The sequence below is a fragment of the Apteryx rowi genome, unplaced genomic scaffold, assembly GCF_003343035.1.
Source record: "Apteryx rowi isolate R43461 unplaced genomic scaffold, aptRow1 scaffold_11, whole genome shotgun sequence".
NCBI classification, from domain to species: Eukaryota; Metazoa; Chordata; class Aves; order Apterygiformes; family Apterygidae; genus Apteryx; species Apteryx rowi.
This window is the reverse complement of record NW_020447308.1, coordinates 5,119,966-5,147,763: the sequence shown is the minus strand read 5'-3', so window position 1 is coordinate 5,147,763 and position 27,798 is coordinate 5,119,966. Positions and strand designations below refer to the sequence as shown.

Below are 27,798 nucleotides of genomic sequence, written 5' to 3'. Positions count from 1 at the left end.
ATTAGAGTTACTTTTTTTTTTTTTCCATCTGACTGTGCAAAAGAGCTACAGAATTCTGCAAGACAGTTTCTGATGCTTTTTCCAGATTTTGGAAGATGTCGTATTTGTGATTCCGGTTGCATTCTTAGAGTTTTTAAGTATTTGTAGAGAGTATTTTCCTTACAGTCCACCTTCTGAAAACGTCTAGAGACTCTGAGATACTCCAAGAACAAGTGAATAGMAGAAATGTAGCCTAAAACTATTTTTGACACCTATATAAAAAAAAAAATCTGTCTTAAAGAAAAAGTCTCTTTTTTTTCCAGATTCATGCCACAAGCATTTTTTTTTAATTAGATTCAAATACCATAACCATCACAAGGAATTTCAAGTTGAAAGTAATGGTGCTTCTATTTCAGTGACATTGAATGAAGTGGTTAGAACAAGCACCAGAATGCTTTAATATGCTAACTTGCCTTCCAGGAAGCTGGTTGATCCTATCTTTTTTTATTAATATGGATTAGAGTGGCTTAACTTTAATTCATTTCAATTTTGAGAGTAATTTCCAAATAGCTTTGATATACAGGAAAGAATTTCAGTCTGAATAGTAACTATTAATAACTAAGATAATTTGCTGTTTGTATGTCTTAGCTAAGAGGAAAAGCAAATCTTAAAATCAAACATTCAGGCAAACCACATAATGCTGGTTTTGTAAGTAAAATTGATTCCCATGTTGCAAGAAGTCTTGTAAAAGCATTAATCACTGTTTATATAAACCATGCAGCTTTGCTCTTCAAGCCATGGTATCCTTCCAGCAGCATGAGAATTCTTGCCTAAGGTGTACCTTCTGGGTAAAGATGTATGTTACTGGTTTTTCTCCTGTCTTCTAAATGTTGAATATATGCTACGTTGCATGAAAAACTGGTACCTAAGTTCAGGCATGCAGAATCTTTTTACAGTATGCCATTAGTATTGAGGAGGTAAGTTTCCTGACTTACAGGAAACAGTCTATGTCTCAATTATACGACCTAACTTTCCAGAGTAAACCACTGCACTAAAATGGCCTAAGTTTTGAGGTGGTTTTCGCATTCAGGAGTGCAATGTTTAGAGTGTGGGAAATCTGTACTGAAGATTTGCAGGAAAAACAGTGCATATATTACCTTGAGGTCAGTAAATTCAGTACTTTTAGCAAGGATTTTGTACCATCACATGAATGTACCTTTACTCCAAGCTAATATGTACTTGAGAAATGTACATGACTGGATATCATTCATGAAGATTTTATTTTATAAAGAATAGGTTTGATTATGACTATGTTACAAGCTTGATACTTTGTTTTGTTGGAGGAATGACAGTTTGTTCCCAGAGACTAAAAATCACTGCAGCTGATTATTTACAGTGAAACAYGCAGTAGGGGTTTTAGCTTCAACCCCATTAAAACATTAAAATTGTATTGTTCTTTCATGTGGGAAGGACTGAGAYGAAATCTCACCAAAGTGCTCATATTGAATCGTTAAATCTGTGGCTTTGACTTAATTACAATTCACTTGTCTTTAGTTTGCCATGTACCAATGAAGCTACCTAACCAAGAAGCTAAAGAAAAGTAGAAACCCCAGCTGTGTAGGTATATGTAAACTTTTACAGGCTTCCTTTATCTACAGATTTTTGAAAGTGTAATCTTGTTCATTAGGCTGCGATGTTAGGTTTAAGAGGATTCACCCTATTGCACTCAAAAGTTTTTGGTCCCCTCTGATTACTTTTCCTTGAACTCCAAGTGGGATGAGTGACTGGCATCCAAGAATATTACTTTATGAATAGCCTGTATCCAGAAGAACTGGATTTTTATATGCCAGTAATCAGCTGCATATCCACAGGGAAGTCGCTTGCTAGCTTTCTGCCTCAGTTTTTTATCTGTATTTAAATTAAAGAGGGAAAAAAAAAGGGAAAAAAAGTGCTATACCTAATGAGTGAACTCATTTTCTGCAGGATATATGACAGTTAACAATGGCATGTAAACATTGATACATTTAAGAGTTACAAAAAATAGCCATAACATTGAACTTAAGGTTAGGTAACTCTTCATGGCTTTCTGCAAAATATTTCTTAATTTCTTTGGTATCAAGAAGCAAGAACTAGTCCGTAAAATTTGATGCTGTGTTATTTCAGTTGAGCTGTGAAATAAGTATATTCAGTGTTATGCATTGTTAAATTTAAAAAGTGTGTATGTTTAGTAACAAAAAACTATAACAAAATTTAGTTACTTTTTTTTTTCCTCCCCCCTTCCTGTTTTCAGGAGAGTTTCAGAGTTCCATGTCCCAACTGTTGGCRTTCTGGAGGAGTCATCTGACATCTTCCTCACGTTCTCACCCAGTTGTACATCACTGTGAATGGCTTTCCTTGATTTTCATAGAGCAAGATGATGATATGTGGGAAGCTGCTAAAGCATTGTTACTCATTTATTTAAAATTTGATAGGTTAGTATACCTTTTATTTGACAGGACTATGAAGAATAATTCAGTAAGGTTGTTGTGAAATACATAATAATATTTTTATTGATGACTTTGCTTAAAGAAGGTATATTTTTAATAATTTTAAAAGACTCAAAACTATGTAGTAGTGTTTGGTGTAAGAGCTGTTAACTTTTCTGATAATTTGATTAAGTATTTTGGATTGAAGTGAGAGAGYTGTGCAACAGTTTCCTGTCAAGTACTTTATCGTATCTTGTAATCCAGAATAATTGATTTCGCAGATCTAAAATAGTGATTATACACAGGTAAAAGGCAARACTGTTTTCTTTCAACATTGAGAGTTTGAGAAGAATGCAATATTATAACTAAACTTCAAGAATTCRGGGACTTGTGGCATAGTAGCCCTCTAAGGATTGGACCCATGTTAATTCCAGATATTTGATTAAAAAAAAAAAACACAACCCCCCCCTTGACATTACTAACATCTGAAACATGGTGTTTATGAGTTTGTCATGGACATTCGCTGCTTCACTGCTGTTTAAATTCTCGTACAAGATATTATCCTACTTTATAAGAGCTCAAGCTCTTATCCCTCAAGCTTCAAATTTAAAGATATTGCAAATAGTATCTTAGATATATAAAATTCTTTTTAGGCACATAAATTCAAGTAGGCCACTTTTTCCAGTAGGCTTAGCATCCTGAAAGTTAGTCTGTGTTTAGGTTTACAAAAATGTTAAACAATTCATATGTTGTAAGTAACTTTGCTCGTTCCAGAATGCATCCTGAGGAGGAGTACAATTTAAGGAAGCCTGCTTTAAGTGCTCTGGCTTCCTAAACTCTCTGATCTCACACCTGCCTGAATTCTTTCTCACTCTCATATCAAAACTTTATTTTCTTTTTGGTGTTTACTTTTCAGCAAAATCAGATGTGCCTGGTGGGATTTCAAACTGCTACATACCATAGGCAGGAACAAATTTCAAAACTGTGGGTCTTGCATAGAAAGCCCTTCTAACAAAACAAGTTCCTCTGTTTTCATTCCAGTAGGTGCTTTTCTGCAGATTTTGTTGACTTAAAAATATTTATCTGGAAATGTATCACTGTAAAAACAGTTAATTGCAGCAGGATCTGATATGCATGCTGCTAAAATCTGTGTTTGAGAACACCAAAAAAGATCAGTAGTAATGTTTTCCAAAAATACCTATTTTTAAACAACTCAAGACTTTCATTGAATTTAATCTATTTCACTAACTACTTTTCAGGTTACGACATGATGCTGCTGATAGCTTAAGCCTAAAAGAGGAGGAAACATGGAACTTCCTTACGCATGCAAGTGGCTATAATCCCCACTGTATCTTTTTATTTTTCCTAAAAAATATTGCATTTGATTCYACAGTTCTTCTAGATTTTTTAATTTCATCGGAAACTTGTTTTCTGGAGTATTTGGTAAGGTATTTAAAACTTCTTAGAGAAGACTGGCASCATTTTGTCAATGTCTGTAACCATTTTGATATGAAACATGGTGCTTTTCAATCCATTTCTTCTGACAAGCCACCCCATCAAGGAAAACAAAACTATATGACTGATGCGAGTTCGCAGAATGCTTGTTGTGAACCAGATCTGCAGACTCCATCTTCGGCTTCTTCTCACAATTGCTTAGTATTTACAGCAGAGCAAGGTGATAATGATGTTGCAGAGTCCAAGCAGTCTAACTCATTGCTGTGCACTGATAGTACATCTCTGCTGGGTTCTCTTCAAAGCCTTGTTAATTATGACAGCTCAGAAGATTCTGAATTAGAGTCAGTTGGAAAAGAGTGCTTGGTAAACACAAAGCAGATGCCTTTAAATTACGAGAGCGAGGCAAAGATAAGGGAAGCTGTTTGCAGCTGCGTAGATGATAAACGAAATRCCCTCAAATCTGAAGTGTTGCCTCTGAAACAAAAGGGATCTAATACCTCATCCTTCCTGGCTTGTACGGTGTCTTCAGATAACGTCATTCCCCTAAGAATAATGCTTTACAAATCAACAGCATGTTTGGAAGAACTGCAAATAGCTATTTTGAGGTTGCAGAGAAGAAATCTTTTCCCTTATAATCCATCTGCATTGTTGAAGCTACTGAGTCACATTGAGAAGATCAGTAAGAACATGAATCCACAGTAAGACAAAAAAGTGTTCTTGAGATTTCTTACTAGTATACAAGGGAATGTTCTCATAAGAGAAATGAATTTTAAAACTCGTGCATTTTGGACCTATCATGTATTTGAATTGAACAGGATAAACTTGTTTTTGTTGACACCTTAAAAAGATCTTAAAATCTGCAGTTGCATTCAATGACCTGATCCCGTTACCTTAGAGTCCTAGGCTTATTCACGGTATGTATGTCACTGTACTGTATATAAAGATGAATTGTTACGTATTAAAAATCTGATAATAAATGATTAATCTGAAAGTATATCAGCAGTATACGATATTTAAAGTGATGTCAGTTATACCTAGTGTCATTCTAATGCATGAATTCACTGCCAGATTGGTAGTGATTTATGTATTCCAGTGCAGTGTTACTGCAACACTTAAATGCTTTGAGGTTGAGCCAAATAAAACCTTTTAGTCAGGGACAGTTCTTTGTTTTGTGTTTAAGCTTTGTGTTCTGCGTCAGTGCTCTGGCCTAAATGGACACACAGGGCTACTCTCACAACTGCTAAAAACAGGTGTCTTTTCTTGGCTGAAATGGTTAATTGATGTCTAGGATATATGTTTTAGCATTTACTGTTTACCTGATTTAATCAGCGGTGCTACCATTTCACTGAAAGTTGGATTTAGTGTTTCTTAAATATTTTATAGTATATTCCTTTAATTAAAAAGAAAGGTAGATGTTGGACATAGAGCATTACAATGCTCTATGAAATCTAAAATCAAGCTTGGGTAACATGGAAGTGAAATTCCAGCAAAATATCTCACTTCCATTACACATTCTGTATGAAGGGATATTTATTTAAAAAAAGCATGTTAAATTAGAAATAACTCAAATTAAATGTTTGCAGTGCAGTAAGATGAATGTTGAACTTAAACTTTTACACTTACATCCTTTATTAGAGCTAGTTTTAATTACCTGAAAAGTAAGTGCCTAAGACAGCGCCTGGGGAGAGTTAGTTTGGAACAGGATCCAAAACAGTGGAAGCCACCTAATACTGGTACACTTAACATGCAGCTTGTAATGATCTTACAGGGGTTAGGCAATGGGAAAATATTAATGGCAGGGGGGATTACTCTAAATTCCCAGACCTCCTCAGAACTGTAAGGAAGCAGTTTTCCTCTTCTTAAGATGCTCTCCTGAAGTTAAGTGCTCTATTGTCTCAGAGAACTAAGTTGTATCTTCCTTTTAAAATAGGTATTTAGTGTAAAAATTAAAACAGATATTGAGTAAGACAAACAGTCTTTGGAGTAGTTGATCCCCACATCTCTGTGGCCGTCTGCTAGATCAGTCCTGAGCTCTGAACTAGTGAATGGATGGATGTGGTGGATGGGGGAGAAGACTAGGTGGAGTTTATAGAATAATTTAGCTGGAAGTTAGGGTGCTCTCCTGAGATACTTTGTGGAGAAAAACTCTAGTGTAGAATTACAGTATCCTTAGACACTTCTGGTTCTTACTTGCATGTGTTGCAAAACAAGCTGTGTCCATCAGCAATGTCCTTTCAAGTGGGGGACCGGACAAAACTGAAATTGCTGTGAGAATTACACAAAGGCCAACAATGCAGCAAATGTGAAATTCTTGACCAATTTTTTTTAAGTCTTTATCTTCTCAGGAAAGAACCTAGTGCTAGGTCATCTTCAACAGGATATCGGTCCCTCTAAAGAACTGTTTCTTCACCTAAGTTACAAACATCCAGCAGTATGATGCTAGCATTTTTTGTAATTCTGTATCATGAAATGATGAGGAGGGGGGGGAATTCTTGATGGCTGAGTCACCAAAGGGATTTTCTTTAAGTTTTACCAAGAAAATGTTTATATTTTGCAGTTCTCTGGATAGAAGAGAGTAAGATATTGATACTATGAGAGTCTTCTACTAATGTAATCAAACAACTTTGACAATATCCTCTAATGTGCAAGTGTTACAAATTGTTGAGGTTTATTTTCATACACTTGTTAAACCAGTGCTTGTAGCCCCAAGGATCAACAATGCAGCTATTTTATTTTATTTTTTTAAATCCTGTGTTATTTAAATTGTTGGAAATGAATTTAAAAACTCTCTTTTGAACTACATGGTTGACTGATTGTTAATTGCTAGTGTTCCAGCCAGAATATTTTGTGTCTTGGTTTACTGCATCCTAAGAAAGGAGTAGCACATGGGAGTCTTATTTGAGCAAATTAGTAGCACTGTATTTGGAATGGAAAGGGTGAACTATGAAAGTCAAGCCTCAGATACAGTTCTTTTTATTAACATTTTGTGATTACATGCATAAGGCTTAACAAGGATAATTTAAGGACAAAACAGACTAGGAATCTGCATTAAAATGCTGACAAAACTGCAATCAAATGAATTCTTCACCAAAGCATGCATGCCTCTGTGTGCCTCTAGATATAAGATGATTCTTAACTACTGTTGTAGAAGCTTATTAATAAACTGTATGTTCAATATTTAAATGAAATGCAGCAGGAAAAAGCTTACAACAACGTGAAAGAGTTAACATAATTGTGGTATTTATAACCCTCAATTGTTAAATGTGTGAGAGAAATTGCTTAGAAGGTGGTCGCCAGGTAATGTCAGTATCATTTCCTGGAGTCTTTTCCTAAGGCATAATTGAAGCCTATTAATGATCCTGGTTTTGCACCTTAGCAAAGCAGTGGTAGCTTGCCCAACAGTAGTGTGTGTTAATGTTCATTCACTGCTTTCCTATCCATTGACTTYACACTTCTAGTATTACTACTGATATCCCCTTTTTATGCAATTGTCCTCTTCCGTTTTGTTATTGAGAATCTGGGCCATAAAGTATTGCATTTCCTAATTCTTACTGAAATTCAGAGGAATCAAGTTTTGAAGCAATAATTAAAAGATGTGTTCAAGTGTGAGTATTCCTGATTCAGTCCTGCAATGCTGTTCATGCACAATAAGTATTTATAATATAAATGTTTGCTTTATTCAATATCAGGTATGTATTCTCCAATTATGACGGAAAGCAATATTAATTAGAAATAAAGTTGTCCTTATCCAAAACACTATGGATTACAAATCAGGTCATATCTTCTAGGCAAGCAAGGTTTTGAGCAGAAAGCTTTGCAAGATATTTTAAATGGATTATTTCATCTCTTTTCTGTAGGGGAAGATTGGTATATACAGAGAAGACATGAACCCATGTGAAAAAGAGAAGCTTAGCTTCTAAGCTAGTGATGGCAAGATTGAGTTCTGATAGTGATAGTGCTGTCTTTTTTTTTTTTTTTTTTGAATGTGTTTCTTCATTCATGTTGGAATGATTCATTTTCAAATATTTGTTTCTAAGGTGCAGAAAGTATCAGAATATCAAGGTCTTTACCTCAGTCTTGAAACAGTTCCAAATGGCATGCAGATGCGTCCCAGTGGTAGTGAAAAGAATTCAGAATACATATTATTATTATTGATACAATTTTGATCTATTTAATCAAATTAGATCTAATTGTCAGATGATAGATTCTTGCTAGTCTTACTAGTTGTATGAGTATCATGATAAAATATGCAAATACCTCTCTACTTTTTTTCTCAGTGAATGCATATTTGACTACGATTTGATTCATTGTCTGCCACTGAGTTAATCGGCTCGAAGAAATGACTAGGTACTAACAGACAGTGTAGTTAGGACATTGATCTGTGGCTCCCCAGATTAATTTAAACTTTTTTTCTTTCTTTTTGTGTGAAAGAAAACAAAAGAAACCCTTGGTGGGTTTTTTTTTTTTTTGACTCCTCTGCAGGCGCCATCATATGCAACAGCTGTGATCCCAGAAATTTAAGATTTGATACAGTCTAACAGACTAGCTGAGGATGTTTTCTCTACTGAGTTAGTTAACTATTACTTAGAAGCTCAGGTGAAAACTCGCATCCAATGTGTGGATTCACAGGAATTTAATATATGTATTTAGCTGATGGGGAAAAAAAAGAAGTTGTGAATGTTTCTGTTGGGTTTCGTTCTAATATTTTTTCACTGAAAATTTCTTTTATATAAATGTTGCCCTTTCCAGTCATATGTGAAATTAATTATTTGGGTCAAATATATGTCTCCATTATCTAGTTATGTTTAATTGTCATCTGATTGAATGGGTGTTATGCCGCAAGTAAGGAGCATTTACCTTTGGAATTTTTCCTAATGAGATGTAGAGACTACGATTTTTGTTTGGCTGGCTGGTTGTTTTTCCTTTTTGCAGCATTCAGATCTGAGATACCTCAAGGAAAAAGTGCTATGAGAATGCRGTGATAATTGAAAGGTCACTGGGCAGCTTTGATCAGGAGGGTATGGTTAGCTTGTTGTTTACTATGCAATATCTTTAATCTTGTAATAGAATCCTACGTAGGTGGTGAGTTCTACCTAACAAATGCTCTTCAAAAAAGTAGGTAGAAACCCCATTCTCCTATTTTATTATCTGGAGCAGCCCCAAATTTGCTCCAGTCAAACTAAAGATATTTTTGCAATTTAGTGCAACAGTGAAGAAACTGTGGATTGAGGCAAAAGAGGTGTTCCCGCCAATTACAGTGCCGGTAACGTAATAGGTATTAGCCAAGTGATATATGAATCAGCTCGCTCTAGGCTTTCCTAATTGGCAAAATGTTCCTAAATCTTCTGCTTGGTTCATTCTCATGGTTCAGATGTGGGAAAGTGTTGAGATATTTTAAAACAAGGGCAAAGCCTTACTACGACCTTCCTGAAATAATCCTTCATGTTTAATATTCCTTTGGGGCTTCAGTTTATTGAATACCGCTCCCTGTTTTACAATAGGACTGAAGAAATGTAATAGCTACAAAAAAACAATACTTCAAAACAAAACAACAAAAAACCCTACATGAACAAAAGCAAATCTTTCAATCCAAATCACTTTGGGAGAAAACTAGAACTGGATCCAAATATTGGTCATGTGTTCTTTTATTGCAATTTTATGGATTATGATGAAAGTTTCCATATGCTCAGAAGGAGTTGTGGAAATTAAGGAAAAAAGTCTGTCCAGAGCTATTATGTACATAGCCACTGTCTCTGGTTTAGGAAGTCTTTGAGCCYCAGACTACTGAAGGCTTGGGGTGTGTCAGCAATTACCATATTGTGCTTACCCTGTTCTTGTACTCTTCCATAGCCATCTGCTATTAGATGCCTTCAGAGACACGATATGGGGTGAGATTAGACTCTGATCCAGCTTTGACATGTCTGTTCTTTTTGCTTTGGTTGCTGTTTGCTGCAAGCAGGAAAAGAAGTCTAATGAGCTTCTCTGCAGAGTCAAATTGTTGGGGCTCCTAACTTGTACATGGCACTCCTTTCTCCCTTTCCAGTAACATTAACATGTCCTACCATCAAAATACTGAGTAGTCCCAACATCTTTGGATGCTGTTACTTATTATTTGAAACTTGGGGAAGCTGGTGGTGAATGACTTTCAGCCTTATTCCTTAGTCATAGAATTTTAAAAAATCACTTTGGGTTAAGTAAAATTAACATGTTTTTATGGTATCTGTGACCAAACACACATTCAGTTTGTGTAAGTTCCCTCTACTTTAGGAATTTCAAGAATTCCAATTTATATCATCTGGGGAATTGGGACTCTTTCTGTAAAGCATGCAGTTGATTGAGGCAGGAAATATTCCTGAGGGTGGTCAGTTAAAAGGGGAAACCTTTCCCCAACTTTATTTTAAAGCCCATACCTCATTTAAAAATGCATCGAAAAATATTGGTGCAAAGTGATGTATTTGGGGTTTTCTTCTGCATGGTCGGCAGGCGCAGCATCCTCCCATGCATGTCTAGAGCAATGTAAGTTGAGACAAATTCACGTACTGCAACGAAATACCATGTGACTTAGAACATTTCTTCATCTACTGTGTTGAAACAGGCACAAGGGAAGGCGCTCAGCCTTACTGCTCCTGCGTTTCACTGACTGGATACATATGACATCAGGATCGCCTTCAGTCAGAAATCTTGAAGTACGGCTTTGCTGGGTGGGTCTCTGAAGAATTTGAAAGAGTTCTGGAGATAGGGCGTGTTTACCTTGACAAAGTAGTGAGCGTAGTACTTCTTCCCTGCTAATGTGCTTACGTTCTGTTTGACTGCAACATCATAAAGGTAGGAATTTCTTTTTCTTGTTTATATTTTTTCCTTTTTTTTTTTATTTTTAATACGTGGGGTTATGGTTTGAATTGTTAGCGTGTGCTCATCTCTAACGTCTGTTTTATAAGGGAAAGTTAGAGCAACTCTTCTAATAGTCTTAGGATAAGGAATTCTAACAAGTTAGGCATTTGGAACAGGTGCTCGTGAGATTTTATATATTGCCACTAATTATTCCAACCCACGAGAGCTGCTTTCTATTTTAGAGAAGTATGGGTTACAGTAGTAGTTTTTACTTCTCCTTTTTTACCTCTTGTATCATCATTCTAGAAAGTGTTTCTAAGAATACTTAATTTTGAATGAGAAGGGCGGAAAATATTAACAGGAAAAATGATGTTAGTTAATAATGTAAATGTGTTTTCATTAAAAAAAAAAACATTGAATTTAAATTGCTTGAAAAAGCGGGTTCAAATTTTATTCTTTAAAATGCTATGAAAAATCCGTTCCATATGAAAGTCAGTTTAACAGAGTATAATACATGACTTACTTGCTGAAGATCTGAAGCAAATACTGCTATGAATAATGCACTTTAAACAAGCTGCCACACATGCTTCTTTCAAAGTAATGCTGTAACAGTCAAGTGGAGGAACTCCATGCTTTTTTTCCTCTTATTTTTGTAATGTATACCTATTTTTAGTTAACTTCCTAGCTTGGCTCAAATCTTTGGCGGGGTGACACCGCTGGTGAAGAAGTTACACTGGTACACGTTAGCTGAAGATATATTTCTCGCATTTGTTAGGATATGAAGGGGATGCCAAACAGAAGCTGAAATAATGAAATAGCAGTTATATTCTGGCTCCTCCTCTAGCTGGTTTTGTGGGCTGAAAATGTGTGAGCAGGTTAAATCCCAAAGGATGGGATAACCGACAGGAGGAGAACTAGGAACTGTGATGCACAAGAGGCTTAGTTTAATTTCTTGTTTGGGGTGGTGGTGAAATCATTAAAGGCAATGTACTAGTTTGAGCCACCGTGTGTACATGATAGCCAAAGACCTTCACTGTCTGCCCAACTCTGTTTCAGGAGGTAAATAAGACAATTTGCAGAGTGCAACTGCACCACCTCGTCTCGTTCCCTACCTCTCAAGGGCTAATTTAAAACATCAAGTCATCCACAGTGCAGGCGACGCAGTCAGCATCTTTGCCTTTGCACCCTCAGGCCTGCTCTCCAGTTCCACATATTCTGCTCCCTTCCCATGTTTTGTGGCACTGCTGTACTCATTACTGCTAATAACGTGCTTATTCTTGATGATGCAAGTGTGTGAGTAATGAGATGTTCCCTTTCCTGAGAAGCTTGTAGTTCAACGAGGCAAAGCGAGGAGACTGGGGGCGCAGGGACATTACAGTGCAGTCACCTAAAGTACTCTGTAACACCAACGCTTGCTGTTCCTTATGTATGTTTAACTAGAGGGTCATAGGAAGGAAACATGAAATGGCATAGAAAAGGCAGCAGCAAGAAAGAGCTTGTAGCTACCTTCCATCCTCGATGGAGTTGGCTTCTGGTGTGTCTCACCGCCACCTCCACCTAAAACTCTCCCCTCTTTGCTCTTCACACGTGTGATCTGACGGAAGCCTCTTGCTGAATCTGGCTCTCGTCTCTGAAAGAAAAGCACCTGCCACCTTATTTCCAGTGTTTTCTTTCACATCACAAATCTGGGGTCCATCTACCTCTAGTCTGTTTTTTGGGATGCTTGCCTATGTCAGGCCTTGCTCCCTGGTGTGTGCCTCGTGCAGTCAGCACGCTGGACACTGTGTGCCTGTACTCTCCTGTAGTCTTTTCTCCCCTGGCGTATGAGCAGATGATTCAAGCAGTCTTGTACCTCTGCTAAAATCCCCTTTATGTAACTTAGCATTTTAAAAAGTCAGACCTCAAGTGTTTATTTCAACTAAAATTTTGGTAAATTACAAAAAATAATCATTTCTGTATGTTTTCCTCAAGGTGTTACTGGGGTGGGAGGGGGTCATGCTTGACAAAAAACAAAAACAAAAAAAACCCAGATTTTTGTTACATTCTGACAAGTTCTACTAGCAAGTTCTTGAAGCAACTGGTGTTGCCCCTCTTGGTCTGCTCAAACCTCTTATGAGTTAAGCATCTACCTATGAACCTGTACTTTTGATAGGGCATTTCTTCATACAACTGTAATTTTATTACTTCAAGATTATTGCAGAGATTTGAATTTTTATCCAACTCGATCAATGTTACAGATTTAAAGCTTAAAAGCAGACATAGTTTGCAGTGTAACAGTACAGTGAAAGAACTAGTTTTCACTTCCCTCAACTGCCTGTTATCAGCTAAACAAATTTTAGACACTTCAAAATAATTCACCTTTAAGTAGAGAAGGTATTGAAAACTTCACCCAGAAAATGAATTCTTTCAAACAGTTCTCTATTTTTTTCTTCTTTCTCCCCACCCCTTTAGAACAGGGGAAAATATAATAAAACTCACTTGCCACCTTAATTGAGGGTTACTGCAAAGCACTATTTTAACATGCTACAATATAGAAACCAAGTTACAAGGTAATATGATAGGATAGTAAAAGACATAAAATATTCTAATTGCCTTATAACCAAGCACTTATAACTGTTTACAGTTGAGATTTGTACACACTGGTGAGTAAACTTGAAGTTAAAGGTCTCATACCAGTCTTAATTTAACTCTTTTTTTTATGTATAGAGTATTTCAGAGTGTTTCACCATAAGAACCTCTAAGTCTGACAGCTCTTTTATTCTGTGGTACCACTGGTTGTGTGCGTAGACTTGATAAGATTCCTTACATGCTGTGGCTCAGGCTGTGTGAAATATAACTGGAATCCTTGTTTCACATTTGAAAAAAAAGGATTAGAAAAGATGGGCAAGATGCAGAATGATTCTAGTATCAACCCAATATTCTTCATTTCAATGCTTTCCTTGAAACCACAATTCAAATTCTGTATGCCGGTCAACTGTGAAACACAATTCAGTCAAATGCAAAAAACTGTGCCAAGAAGCAGAAATCAGCAACGTCTCCGAGAGGCAGATAGCTAGAAGTAACAGTTAGTGCTTCTAACGGGCAGGTACCTAGAACGAACAAGTGATATCTGAGTGGATTTTTTTGGATGGGAGAAGAGGGTGGAGGACAGGGTTGCCCTTATTGCCTCAGGGGCTAATAACTTTTTAGCATAAAAAATTGCCAGTGGAGAAACTAACCTGGTATCACGTCCTGTGATCCTATGAGCGATCCTATGATCGCTCGTAAACTTGCAAGTTTGTATGTCCTGTCTGTATGTATAAAGCAGCTGTTGTATCTTTGAAAGGCTCCGTGGCACAGTGTCAGCTGTCGGCACTTGTACGGATACTAACCCATTAGCAAGTTAGGGTTTGCACATGTGAGCTCTTTGAATTTTGTTAAAACCCACTTTTCTCCAGTATTGGGATTTTTTTTTTAAGATATCTCTTAGCTAATGCTTCTGCTATTCTCAGTAGGAAAAAAGTTGCAAAACTGTTAACAAGGAAGTGTTTGCTCTGTATCTTTTTCACCTAATACATGGGATTCTTTAAGCACTGTGCTATCTAGTATTAGCAGAGCACAAATCTGCTCCTTGAAGCTTGTGTGTTAATTCATGCGTTTGTTGCCTACTCTTAAACGAAAACAAAACCTGTGATACGGTGGATCAGGACCTTATTAACTCTTTCAAACCACTTTGCTTTAATGTTGATGACTAACAGCCTGAAATAGCCTTGCTATCTCTTTTGATATCTGAGAGTCTTGATTTTTCCCCACAGTTAGTGCACCAGCTTTACTACCTCTGTCACATGATAAGAGAAATAGGAGAAATGTTATCTTGCTTTTTTCTGATTTTATTCTTTTCCTGTTGCACCTCCAGAATCACACCCAGTAGACAGTCTAATAAGATGCTTAAAGAAATGAATACTTTTCACGTGCATGTTTGTGTTAGTGATCTACTGGGTTTTCCAATTTATTCAACAGATCAGGAAAGGAGGTCCTCATAACACATCCTTCAAATCTGGATATTGCCTTCTCTTAGTTCTGGTCTTGCAAGTTAGGTTTTTGCAAGCAAGGTTTTGAGTTTTCTGAACTTTTACACAGGAGCAAAATCAAAGCTTTTCCTCTGTATTTTTTTTATTCATTCCCCAGACTGTAGTAGCCAGAAATTCTACTTCAAAGCAGCTTCTGACTTTGCTTTTCAAAATCTAACCACTTAGTTATGTCAAACAAAAATTTGTTCTTTGCTTAACAGCATTAAAAATTCCAGGTTAAATTTTTTTTAACTGAATATGTCAGGATCCAGGGAACAGAGCTTTAAAATAGACTTCACTTTGGTACTCCCCAATTGTGTAGGCTTTGATTTTAATTATAAGGGATGCAATTCCTGAACTAATCATTCCTGATTTTCCTGTTTCGCACTAGCCAATTTAAAACTAGATTAGACAGGTTGCAGAAGAGATTCTTCCATAGCAAGGAGGTGATTACATTTCCTTATCTGGAGTGTTTAATTTTCAGGATGCAGGGGGACTTTCCAGTTTTGTAAAACATCTTTATTTTATTGTTAGACTGGCTTTTAGGTACTTTTAGAGCAATGGCAAAGATTCCAGTTTTATGGATGAAAATAACATTGACAGTGTTTGCATATGGATGTGAACCCGGGAAGAAGCAGCAGGTTTTTTTCACGCTGGGTTCAGCAGAACACGGGTCACTTGGCTGCTGTGTGAACCTGACACGTAGCTGCTTCCACAGCTGCGTTAGGAGCTCTAAGAAAAACGCCCTGCGCTAAGCACTGGCAGCAATAGGAGAGGAGGTTCACGCCAGGCAGGCTTTCAAGTTTCTTGTCAGAGCTGGTCCCAAATCAGGAGAGACTGGGTCTTCGCAGCCGCGGCCAATTCGCTGGAAGCAGCGTGTGCGCGGGGAGGATGACAGCTGGCGATGAAGGGAGACAAACTAAAGCGGTCGCCCTTCTTTGGCACCCAGCATCGATGGCGTGATCCCAGTGCTGGAACCGATGGCCGCCAGCTGGGGTTACGCTGGATGTATTGTAACAAGCTCCTGACTAAAGTAAGGGCATGTGTGCTCTGGTTTTACACGGAGGTACTGGGGATCTGAGCCCGAGTCCTGAGCGCTGCAGTCCTGGCACTTGCTCTTCGGGGTGAAAGTTGCTGGGCAACATAAAATGAGCCTGTTGCAAAATACACTTCCACACTTCCCTTAAGTGAGTCATAAGAAACTGGTTCTCCCATTTCCCAACGAGATTCCAGGCACTATCTGAGGAAATGCCTGTCTGCACCATGCTGCCTGCAGCCCCTGTTCCTGGGTGGCAGAAGGGACAGCTGAAGGAAAGACTTCTGCCTATTTACTAGGCCCGTGACAAGAGCATCTATGGTGGATGCCTCCGCTGTCCCTCTCGCACTATGGGTATTTAGAAGAGGTTTTCTCAGTCAGTGTGAGATTATATAGCCAAGCTGTGCTGGAGGCTTGCTGGTCATTCTAAGCAGTTAGCATTTAACAAGCTGCCGGGTGTCTTTGGGTTAAAAACAAAATTAAACAGTGTAGACAAACATAATTTAAAATATGTCTAAGTGCTTGAGACTGGTCTACATGTAATGTGGCAGAACCATATGCCACCCTGATGAAAGAAAGCCTTTTTTTCTTCAGAAAACATCCTGTGCAAACAATAATGGGGAAATTTTCTCTCCTGTGGTGCTGGCAAGGTGCCTTTAACCTGATGTGGTCTGGGAGCCGAGATCGCTCTCTGGCCACTCAGCCTCTGCCTGCTAAATTGGCGTGGATGGGGGGTTCAGGGGGTCCGAGAAGTCCCTCTGCCACGATTGTGCAGGCAGCTGGTGACGGGAAGGCAGTATTGAGTGGCACCGCTGATGGCCCAGGTCAGTGTGTCCAGGTCAAATCACAGCTGTGTGGTCAGCAGAGAGGAGGAGAGATCAGCAAAAGCAGCTATGGCTTTTCTAACAGACTTTAAAGCTTGCTAGGGACAAATGAGCAGTGTGCGCTCTAGCCATCTCTTTTTTTTTCCCCCATTCTCTGCCCTCTCATTTCACAACTCACACAGTCATTGTTTAGGGCTAAAAGGATTCAAAGCAAATGATTTAAATTGGAGCAATCAAGTGCTAATGTGGAGAAGCTGATAATGAGGATTAGCATTTGGGGCAGTGGTTGCTGTAGATGTGCTGAGCAAGCCATAGGGCTGGATTACTTGTTTTGGTGATGCCGAGGGAGCTTTGAAACAACCTGTTGGGCAATAGGGATGGGGATAATAGATGGGATCATCCTTGAAAGTGTCACTTAGTTCCGATATTAATTTTAATCAAGATTTCTAGAGAGTAGCAAGTATGTAGCTATGGAGAAGGAGATGATAAATAAAGCTTAGTACTGAGCTATTCCTAATTGCCTCTAGCAGCACTTTCTGCGATGGAGACTTCTGTCAGGCGTCATCTTCCTTTTAACACAGGAAGAAAATACACAGTGTGTGTGCACGCTCCAGGAGGCTTTTCTTAGCGAGCTGGAAGGGCCACAACTGTGGCCTAAGAACTAAAGATCCCTGCTTGTATATGATGTATGCTATGAAATAGTACTTATGGAGTTCCTATATGTTTCAGGATCTCCTGATTTGAGGAGGAATAAGTGTTTGATCACACAGCCACAGCTGTGGAGTGCTTAGGAGCACAGAGGGTAGAAGCAGAAACTGTAAAATGCTCAGTCTGCTGCTGCCCGAGTGTGTTTGGAGGGATCCCCTCACCTTCCAGGCGCTCCAGGAACATCCTCTTGAGACCTGCCAAAGCCGAAAGGAGACAGGAGAACATTCCCAGTATGAAACAGCCTCGTTGATGGTGATCTCCATGACTGCTGAGAGGAACAGCCTGATTTGCTGCAGCAGAAACATGGGTAGGATGTAGGGTAAACAGCCAGTTTAAGGGTAATGAAACATAAGAACAGGCTGCAGACAGACATTGTGGACTCTCTTTCATCAACAGTTTTCTAAGAATAACTTGGACAGCATCCATCAGGGACGGTCTGATCCCCTGCGCGCCGGGTGAGAGCCAGTAGAAACACAGGGGCCTAGACAAGAGGCAGCGTCAAAGAGCCCTGCTTTCCATGACTGCGTTAGGTGTCTGCCAGGAGGGATTTCCGCTGAAATCTGTGGGCCCTGGATCAGATCCCAAGACCCAGAATTCCTTTCAGTTTTAAGATTAAGCATGTGCTTACATGCTTTGCTTAATAGAGGTAGGTCAATGAATTCATCAATGACCTACAAGGGCAGTCATTGCTAACAGCACTGCAGTAGGCATTCAGGCACTGAAGGAAAAGATGAATTGGTTAGATCCCAAGGATTTATATTCATATTTATACTACTGGGTGTTGCCAGTGCTGGAGTATGCTGCGTGTATATATAATCACAAGCCATCCCTCCATAGGCTGACTGTTAGAGATCTTTACACTGTGTTATAATAGGCTGGCCATTTTTATTACAGCTATGGTTTGTGATAGTTTGCAATGCACAGTCTGGTTTATTTATATATTTATATATGTACATGTGTGCGTGTGTATACACACACAAATGCACACACAGATTTATATATATATAAAAAAATGTGCTACACACACACGCACATAAATATAAATAAATAAAAAGAAGCACTGCTGTGTAATGAGCATCTCCTCCTGGTCTTCTAAGGCAGTATGTCTGCAAGTCTTTGTCTGACCTAAAATGTCGTGTTTCAAAGCCCTGCTTCATTATCATGGCGCCTGCAAGCTGTAGTTAAGGGTCTGTGAGCAGCCCCATTATAAATCCTGACTTCCAGGAGTTTATAATTCAGCAGTAAAAAATCGCTCTAGGCCAAAACTTGGCATAAAAAGTCTCAGTGCAGGAACAATTGTGATTTCTCCCTCCTTTATTTTTGCATTTGCTTATACACACACACACACAGTCCATTCAGTAGGTTTTATTGTCCCCTTTCAGCATTTAAAAAGATTAAATGGCCGAGTTATTAATATCCCAATACTGACTACTGTGTACGGCCAGTAAATTGATTTAAAGTGTCTGTTAACGCAGCTCTGGCTGGTGGATATAAAGTCACCGTTTCACAGACCTGCTGTGAGGCCTCGGCGGAGCCCCGCTCCTCTATGGGAACAGCCCGGTGTGGACTGCAGGGATTGCTCGTAGCTCGTGATTAAACGCAGGCTTCGGAGCGGGCTGGGTCTGCGTCCGCAATCCTGTGCGAGTGCACTAAGCAGGGTGTCCTGATCCCCTGCGGGTGACAAGTGTGAATGCAGGCAAAACCAAATTGTGGCTCTTGCTCAGTTTGGAGAGATCTCTAGGACTTTCTGGAAGTGTGAGAAGACCTGACCTACCATCCGCCCTCAGCAGGGTTTAATCTTATCATTCGATCCTGTACTACTGTAAGCTCTCCCTATGGGAAAGTCTGACACTGGGAGGAGGCTTGGTTGAAATTCTCCCAGCTTAACTGTTTTCTCATTGAAAAGTAGGCTTTGGTGAAATCGGGTATTTCCTTGTAATTTTTCTGCTTTATAGGAAACTTCACTAAGGAAAAAAAGTTATTTCAACTTATTTCCAGAAAAATTACTTATTTCAACCTTATGGAAAACATTATATTGACTTCTATTTTTATTTTATTTTAAAATATTTTTATGAGGTATATAATATGTTTGTTCTGTAAAGTCTTTACAACTAAATGAGGGATAGTAGAAAGCTCTAAATACATCATATAAAATGTAAAAGTTGAAAATGAGACTTTTTTATAAGAATGAAATGTTTTGATGTAAGTGAGATTTTTTTTTTTCCCCTCCAAGAATTGATTTTAGACATTTTGTTCTGGCCTAGGGCTTGGCCACACTTAAATCACAGTAGTTCCTGGAAATCCCCATGTAAATTCACTGTGCACTGTAATTTTTATATGCTTGTGCACAGTGGTGTTTGCAAAATCAGGATCAAGGTATTACTGCTAGCCTATTAAGCAGGGGTAACTCAGCAGCAAAATAATGTCTTCGTTATCACAGGACCGAGCGAGGGGGTGCCTTCTCATCTCTTTTCCACCCTCCTCCCCTAATATCTAATTTAGAAACAGAAAACTCAACACATAAGTTAGAAATCAAGTCTCTTGATTATCTTCTTTGTATTTATATGATAGATTATTAATGATTGTTATAAAAGATTTGACCAGCTACTAAATCTAGTGTGAATGACTGCGTCCCAGCCGTGGAGCCAGACCTCCCCTGGGTGCTTTTTGCCAGCTCTGTCTCCCACTAGGGTTTTTTCTGAGTAGCTGGGAGATGCGAGGAGGAAGAAGCTCTGGTGGCCCTCACCCTTCGCTTGCCACAGCAAAGGACTTGCCTCTGCGTACGGTGCATGGGAAAGGGCTTCAGATAACGTGAATTGACAGCACTGCAGATTTCAAAGGTTCTGCATCAGTTTATACCAGCGCAAGACTTAGCTCTATGATTTTCTCTTCCCCTGGATTATAATCCCACCTGCATGCTCGAGCCAAGGGGTTTCCAGCTTCCTGCAATCGAGCCACAACTCCACACCTCCGTGGGTTCTTCCCTGGTGCTGCTGCTACTCATTCCTTGTTCCTGAGCTATGTGGCCAAGTCTATTCAGCTTCAGATGACTAATTCTGGAGACACCTGGACATCTCTCCTCTACAGCCGCTGCGGTTTGTCTACCAGGAATGCAATGCAGAGGGCCTCTGTCGGACTGGCAGTACTAACGCAACCCACGTGTGCCCGGAGAGCTTATTCTCTGGGGACCAAAGCCTTGGTTGAATATTCTGTAATTTGCTTGTACCTTATCTGTAGGAAGTGTCCTACCAGCCTGTAAGCACTGTTATACATAACAAGATTCAGTGTATTTTATTGCATGCATTTTCTTTTTAATATGGCAGGAATAACTTTCAGTTATCTTTCTATTTGCTTAGCATGGCGCACATATTAAAGACACTCAACAGCTGGTTCTGGTGGGAGAATATCTGGATGCCTGTCAATGTCTCATGGGCACATTTTGTAGACCGTGATGGCCTTGTCTTTCCAAGACCACATCAATTATATGCCACAATACCATATGCTTTTGTGTTGCTGATTATTCGATTTTTCAGTGAAAGGTAAGAAACATGCATGCAATTTTATGCTACTGTTAATTCTCATTAATGCTAAAAATATTTGAAAATCAAGATATCTTTAAATCAGTAGTCAGATGCTTTCATAAAGAAGGATTAGCTGGTAGTTAGCTAAAAAGATCTAGTACTGATAATGTGGTGGGTGAAAAATTAGGAAATATTTTCATTATTAGGAACATGTGGCTGTGGTCCAGTCTGCAAAGAAAACATTCCTATCAGGGTTTTTTGGACCAGCATTTTGATACTTCTAATTCTCTGTTTTTACTAGAGAGATAATTCTTCTAAAAACACCTGGTTGTCCTTTTGCTTTGCCCTTTTGGTGGAAGGGTAGAGTTATTTATCCTCCAAGCCAAACTTCTCCTTTCAGTAGGTGCTCTCCCAGAACATTTGTGTGAGGCTGATAAATCCCAAGCGTGCGACTGTCGCAAACCTTGGCACACTGGAGGGATCTCAAAGTTTAATGTGAACGTTTTAGGCAGCTCTAGTAATCCTCATTCCTTTTTTCTCAGTTTGGCACTGAAAGATAGATTGCTTCGCTTCTGCAGCTGGAATCTTATGGGACAGGCAGAGGTTGGCTCCACAGAAGAAAGCTACACACACGAACTTTTTCAGTGCTTTGACTTGTTTATTATTGCTTGACTTTTTTTTTTCTGCTCTAAAGAATGTGATTAGTGTGTTTTTATAATTATTTCAGGGTAGAATGAGGAAATTTGGAATGTCGTAAGTTGGACACAGTTAAGACAGAACCAGAGAGGATCATTCATGTTAGAGCTCAAAAGTAATCTGGATCATATGCTTGCAACCATTCGCAGTGTCTCCTGAGTAAACGCTTGCCCAGCTGTGTCTCCCTGCACTGCTGTCAGAAATCGCCTGTGTGCGTAATTAGCCCGTACACCTGGCCTGCCATGAATTTGCCCGTGAATGAGGAAAAGTGACCGCTGCTCTGAGTAATGAGGAATCAATTGCAGATATCAGCAGGAACGAGGGGGCTTTTTCAGGAGAGCCTGCCCAAGAGGAAGAGCAGCAGTTAACCTGCTCTGCAGCTCTTCGCGGCAGGCAGCGGAGAGAGAACGAGAGCCTTGGAGGAGGCCGGAGGAGGTGCCGCGTGCTGGAGGCTGCCAGCAGGACCTGGTTTTCCTGGCGGCCGCAGTCCTGTGAAGCAATGTGCTAAATGACACTCTGCCACTAGGAGGAAGTATCCCGGTAGCAATCCTTCAGCTCACATGGAGAGAGCATCTGTTCTTACTTCGCTCTCCCTTAACTATTGCCCAGCTCCAGTCTGCCTCTGAGAAATGCGAGGGCCCAAAAATCGGGCTCTATTCTTTTGTTTTGTAGCGTTTTAGGACCACACATTTAAGTGCTTGGGTTTGCTTTTTGCAAAACTGCTAATATCTATGGTTCCTTGTTGGGACTAGCTAGGAAGCGGTTCCTTTCTGTCACAGTGCACAGTTTTACATATCCTATGGCCGATTTAAATGTTTCAGACTTGTTTTCTTCATATCCCAACATGAGAATAGTTGAGATCTTATAACTGTGTTGCATTTTTAAAGTTTTTCCTCCTGTGTCTTTTCAGATATATTGCTGTACCTCTAGCAAAAGCCTTAGGTATAAAGAATGTAAGACGTGTGAAGCCACAGCCTAATCCCGTTTTAGAGAGTTATTTCCGGGAGTGCACAAAACATCCATCCCAAGTAAGGATTTTCATTCTTCTAAAGTAGTTCTGGGTTTGGAAAATCCCACATCTCACTGTTTCAATCAGCCATCAGCAATGACATCATGGGATGAGTTCCAGCTGATTGACAGATAACTTAATTTATTTGGGTTTATGTTGCTGTCCTGCTGACAGGGTGTATGGCATCCAAAATAGAAAAAATATATTTTTAAGATGTTTAATTTTCTGGCGTGCTGTTCTAGGTTATACTGTTAATATTATTTCCAGTGAAGATCAGTGCTCCATCTATAACTCATTCTGCCTGGAGAAAACATAGTTGACATCTGTTGTTGGAAAGTGATACCATATTTATTGCAAGCAATAATATTGGCACACTGGAATGGAGGCCTTCTGGTCTGTCATATTGCTGCTTACTTAATCCTGGCTTACGTGAGAAAGAAAAGCAAACAATCTTTCCATTACCTTGCTGTTGATTTTTAAATTTGAACCAAAAAAAAAAAAAAAGTCAACATTTACCATCTCAGAAAATGAAGCAACCTGACTGTTGATGGGAAACAGATACCGTGGTGCGAACGCACTCTCAAAAAGTTCACTTATGTAACTAAAAATACCAAGCAATTACAGCATTCCTACACAGTTTTGGGGAAGAAATATGTGCTTTCTAATAATGAGGGATTTTGACTATTGCATGGGACTTCTGCTTTCCGTCTCTCTCCCTGACATGCTCCTCCTGCGACTTTGGCCTGACGCCGTCAGGAGGAGGTGGACTCGTGTCCGCGAGCGAGCTCCTCTCTACCTGGGCAAGTCTCCCGGTCTCTGTTTTGTGTCCTCCTCCTGCATGAGGGCAGCCGGGTGACGCCTGGTGCCCGAGTGGACGTGCAGCACTTCTTGCCCTGCCTGTAAAACGACTGAGCCTGCCTCCTTGAGGTGTCCCGCTCAGAGGACTCGTCGTGGTGAAGGTGGTCCTGCTGTCACCCGCGATTTGCACCCTAGCCTTTGGGGAAGGAGCTTCCCCGGGGCGCTCCGAGCCCTGCGCAGACCGTGTCCTCTGCCTCTCCCGACAGAGGAGCCGGAGGAAGCTGAGGGGCAACCGCTGCAGCCCTGATTTCTTTTCAGGTGCCAAAAGGAGGCAGTCTGGGTCTTCCCTCAGAAACACTAGCTAATGTGCCCCGTATCACACACTAGCGCTCCCCTTACTTCCAGGCCAGTGTCCCACCTGCAAGACTCATTTAAATACAGTTTAATAATTAATTTTAATTAGGTAAGACATTACACACTCAATGCCAATGTGTAATACATGGCACGACACAAAATCCTCCCCAGCTAAATCTCTTGCTTAGCAGTAAAAGTTGCATCTTTGAAGTGATCAGAAGTCACCAGAAAGAAAATAGCACAGTTTCTAGACCTGTACATTTCATGCCTGCTCTATTTATCAAAATTAATGTATGTCATGAAAATCCATGACTTCTGTGAATGTCACTTGAAAATTAAAGCAGGAAGCCTGCAAGGTGAACCCTCACAGATAGTTAATGTTAGTAATATTGTAAAGTTCAGACCTCACAACAGTGTGAAGCTGATCTATGAAATACAAAATAAATGAAGATGAGGTCTGGGTAGATGTTGTTGCTAACATTATTCCTTTTTTTGCAGTCAGAGATTCAAGGTCTGGCCAAGAAGTGTAACTGTACAGTCCATTTGGTGGAAAAGTGGTTCAGGAGACGGCGAAACCTTGAGATCCCAACGGTGCTTCGGAAATTCCAGGAGGCTTTGTAAGAGGAGACAGCTTCTTTTTTGTTTGTTGTGGGTTTGTTGGTTTTGGAAAAAAATGATCAAGGTCCTTGGGTGCCTGAGATGAGCTGCCCTTCCAGAGGAGCTCAATTCCACAAAGCTGAGTCTATCCAACTGGGGTTTTCGATTTTGTGCATATATAAGCAGATTGAAAGGAGCTACTAACATTTCTCTAAATGCAGTAACTTCAAGTATTAGGTTAACAGTTTCTTCTCTTTCTTAAAGATGAAAAAAACTCTCCAAAGTATTTCACTGTTTTCTTCACTGTGCAATAGTGGACTTAATTGTAGGATCCTGCTGTGCAGCACTTAATGAAAATATGCAGAGCACAGGAAAACATTTTTCAGTGTGCCAAGATTTGTAGGGGAATAAAAATGCTTATTCACCCTTGTTCAATATGTATCCGTGCTGTCATCTTGGGATGCTAGTATGCATGCAGCAGTTGGTTCAAGAGCAGGAATCATGGCATCCTAATTAAATGGTAGAGGGCCCAGCTTGGACACTGGGTAGCCATATGGAACATAAACTCAAATACGCTAATGTGAAAGGGCCATTCAACAATTGTGAATGATTATAATGAATATTTAAAATGTTTCAAAACCTCCCGCATATGATCAAAAACCAGAAAAGCATTCAAGAGTCTGATTTTTTCATAAGTGTTTGAGAACTTCCTTGTACTTGCACATTTTACTATTTAACTATTCCAGCATTATCCAAAACCTCGTACAAACCCCAAATCCTAAACTGGACAGGATTTTACTGATAAAAACTTTTAACTTGATACAGCTCATCACTTTTGGAAGCTGAAATAAACTGAACCAACATAAAACATCTTCCTAATGTCCTGTATATTTGGGTTTTGACTAACATAACTATACTGGCAAAAATTTCCATGGTTATAATATTTTACCTCTTTTAGTGTAGGTTGTTTTAAGCACAGGAATGAGGGTTGAAAGTACAGCCCCAAAGCTCCAAGTTGAGTAGTTCATCAAGGTTATTTTCAGTGTGAATCAATGCAGTAATGATTTTGTGATGTCCTCTATTGGGCATAAATCCAGTTGATAGCTATAGCTGTGACACTCTGAAGCCTAACTGAGTTGAGTGAACCGTCTTGGCAAACTGACATCCCTGGAGGTTTTTGCTATTGTTTTTTGGATCAGTTAACCTTGTTTTGCAAGCGACAGTAAGATTTCCTGCTATCCTTACATGACCTGCCTGCCATGGATGCATGGCTCTAGTCATACGTGGTAAAGACTGAAATTAAAACTTGCTTGGCAGCTTGAGTGAGAATGAAGCGAGCAGGTTTCTCTTGTGCAATTTGTGAACCTTGGTCTGCTCTTTGTCAGTGAGTTTAATTGGATATAATTCTCAAGGCACCAAATGAGGAACAGAGTTATTCCACTTTAGTAGTCAATGTTATGAGCATTATGACATTTTGAAAGCCTGGAATCTCCAGCATCTCTTTTCTGAATCACAAGGAAAATCTGATGAGCCAGATCTAAAGCATACTTCAGCTATTACTGCTCTCAGTTAAGCAACATTGGGGTTTGGAAAGTCGTTTGCATGAAACCTTCCCTGCCTTAAAAGACTTACCAGCCTTTAACTCCATCCACTAAATTCTTTTTGTTAGACTCAATTCAACAGAAAAGATTCCTGAAACTAAATTAGAAGAATCCTTCTACATAGTTGTTGTTCAATACCCTCCCTAGTGGACACGTTCAGAGATTAAAAGTCATTTGTCAGGTAAAATTTGGTGAGTTTGGATGAATTTTGCTTCGAGTTTTGTTCACCAGATTCATAAAGAAGCTCGGCTAAATGCAAAATGAGATCGTGCTCTGGCAGACTTGCATGTATAATGAGTTCATCTGAAGTCAATTAAGCACCTGGTGTTTATTGCTAGGCACGGTCAATATATCTTTGCGGGGCTGGGAACTAATGGTTCAGCCTTGTAAGGTGCCCTATGTTTTTGATCTGATCAGGAAACCACTTAAGGAAATGCTTAACACTGAACTCAGGGTCAGTCCCACTCTGTCCTCTGGACTGCTTACACCTGCCTTGCCTGAAATACGAGGACACGCGCAGGCAGAATCAGCCCCCGCACAGAGGCAGTCCCATGCTAGGGTGTTATTTTCCTAATGTCTCTAGGTTAACCCAAGCCAGGCATTACTTGCAGGTTCCACTCTCCTCTTCCATTTGCTCTGCGAATTTTTGCCATGCACCTTTTAAAATTTTCTGTCTGCACTGTAGGTGTTATAAAGGGTTATTTTCATGTCATCTGAGGAAAGATACCTTAAGGTTGAACAACATAATGATTGTTTATTACCATTTCATCTAGTGGCAATTTTATAGTTTTCTTGGTTTTCTCCGCAGGCATAAGACACATTTCCTTGTCTAGCCTCTGCCCTTCCATGTCCTCATTTTTTGCTTGTTTGTTTTTCCTTTAAAATGCAAGCTAACTCTTTGCATATCTCATTCTTTCACCTGGGACACTCGCCTGCAGGAGGTGCAGGGCTCACAAAGGTGGGGCTGCCTTCACCAGACAGACTCTCATCTTCTCCTCTGACATGACACTTCATTAACGTTTGCCAAAGACCATAATCATCATTTTTATACATCTCTCAGTCCATTAGTACTAGCTAAAGCGCTGTTCTTGGGAAGGCTTGCTCTCCCCCTTTTTAGCAAATCAGTTTTCTGCGAGGCAGTTCTCTGCCCTCCTCCTGGGACCTCTCATCCTACAAGACCATCCCAGCAGGTCCAGGGCCACGCATGTCCCTCCACGACCAGCGTGTGCAGGTGGGCAGTGTTTTCCTCCTGATCCTGCAGAGCTGCTCTGGGAAAGGTTGGGCTGGTGGCTGCCAAGGAGAAGGGTGAAAAGGAAGAAGTTTCCCAGTACAAGAGGGATGTGGCACTACTGGAGCAAGTCCAGCGAAGGTCTACAAAGATGGTTAGGGGACTGGAGCATCTCTCTTATGAGGAAAGGCTGAGAGAGCTGGGCCTGTTTAGCCTGGGGAAGAGAAGGCTGAGAGGAGATCTTATCAACGTGTACAAGTATCTGAAGGGAGGGTGTCAAGAGGATGGAGCCAGACTCCTTTCAGTGGTGCCCAGCGACAGGACGCGAGGCAACGGGCACAAACTGAAACACAGGAAGTTCCATCTGAACATGAGGAAAAACTTCTTCACTGTGAGGATGACTGAGCACTGGAACAGGTTGCCCAGAGAGGTGGTGGAGTCTCCTTCTCTGGAGATATTCAAAACCCGCCTGGATGCAATCCTGTGCAACGTGCCCTAGGTGACCCTGCTTGAGCAGGTGGGTTGGACCAGATGATCTCCCGAGGTCCCTTCCAGCCTCAACCATTCTGTGATTCTGTGATTCCTGACCTGCAGAGGAGGGAGTGGGAATGCTCCGGCAGTCTCCAGCCGCACCCAGTCCCAGGGAT

General features: G+C 40.0%; 2 protein-coding genes across 7 annotated transcripts in view; both read left to right on the top strand.

Moving 5' to 3' along the window:
* Nucleotides 1-4,901, top strand: part of LINS1 (lines homolog 1) — a 12,049-nt gene extending 7,148 nt beyond the window's left edge. For all 3 annotated transcript variants that reach the window (XM_026073433.1, XM_026073427.1, XM_026073445.1), the window contains exons 6-7: nucleotides 2,270-2,450; nucleotides 3,704-4,901. In XM_026073433.1, coding sequence (XP_025929218.1) covers nucleotides 2,270-2,450; nucleotides 3,704-4,601 — 1,079 coding nt within the window. In that variant the 3' untranslated portion in view covers nucleotides 4,602-4,901. The remainder of the gene's footprint in view (nucleotides 1-2,269; nucleotides 2,451-3,703) is intronic.
* Nucleotides 4,725-27,798, top strand: part of CERS3 (ceramide synthase 3) — a 51,899-nt gene continuing 28,825 nt past the window's right edge. For 3 of the 4 annotated variants that reach the window (XR_003254805.1, XM_026073477.1, XM_026073465.1), the window contains exons 1-5: nucleotides 4,725-4,813; nucleotides 10,495-10,724; nucleotides 20,704-20,886; nucleotides 22,475-22,592; nucleotides 24,224-24,342. Coding sequence is in view for 3 of the 4 variants with exons in the window: in XM_026073477.1 (XP_025929262.1) it covers nucleotides 20,705-20,886; nucleotides 22,475-22,592; nucleotides 24,224-24,342 (419 nt within the window). In the remaining variant the exon portion in view is untranslated. Of the gene's footprint in view, nucleotides 4,814-10,494; nucleotides 10,725-18,372; nucleotides 20,887-22,474; nucleotides 22,593-24,223; nucleotides 24,343-27,798 lie in introns of those variants that run through there. The other variant, XM_026073456.1, reaches the window with a different exon arrangement.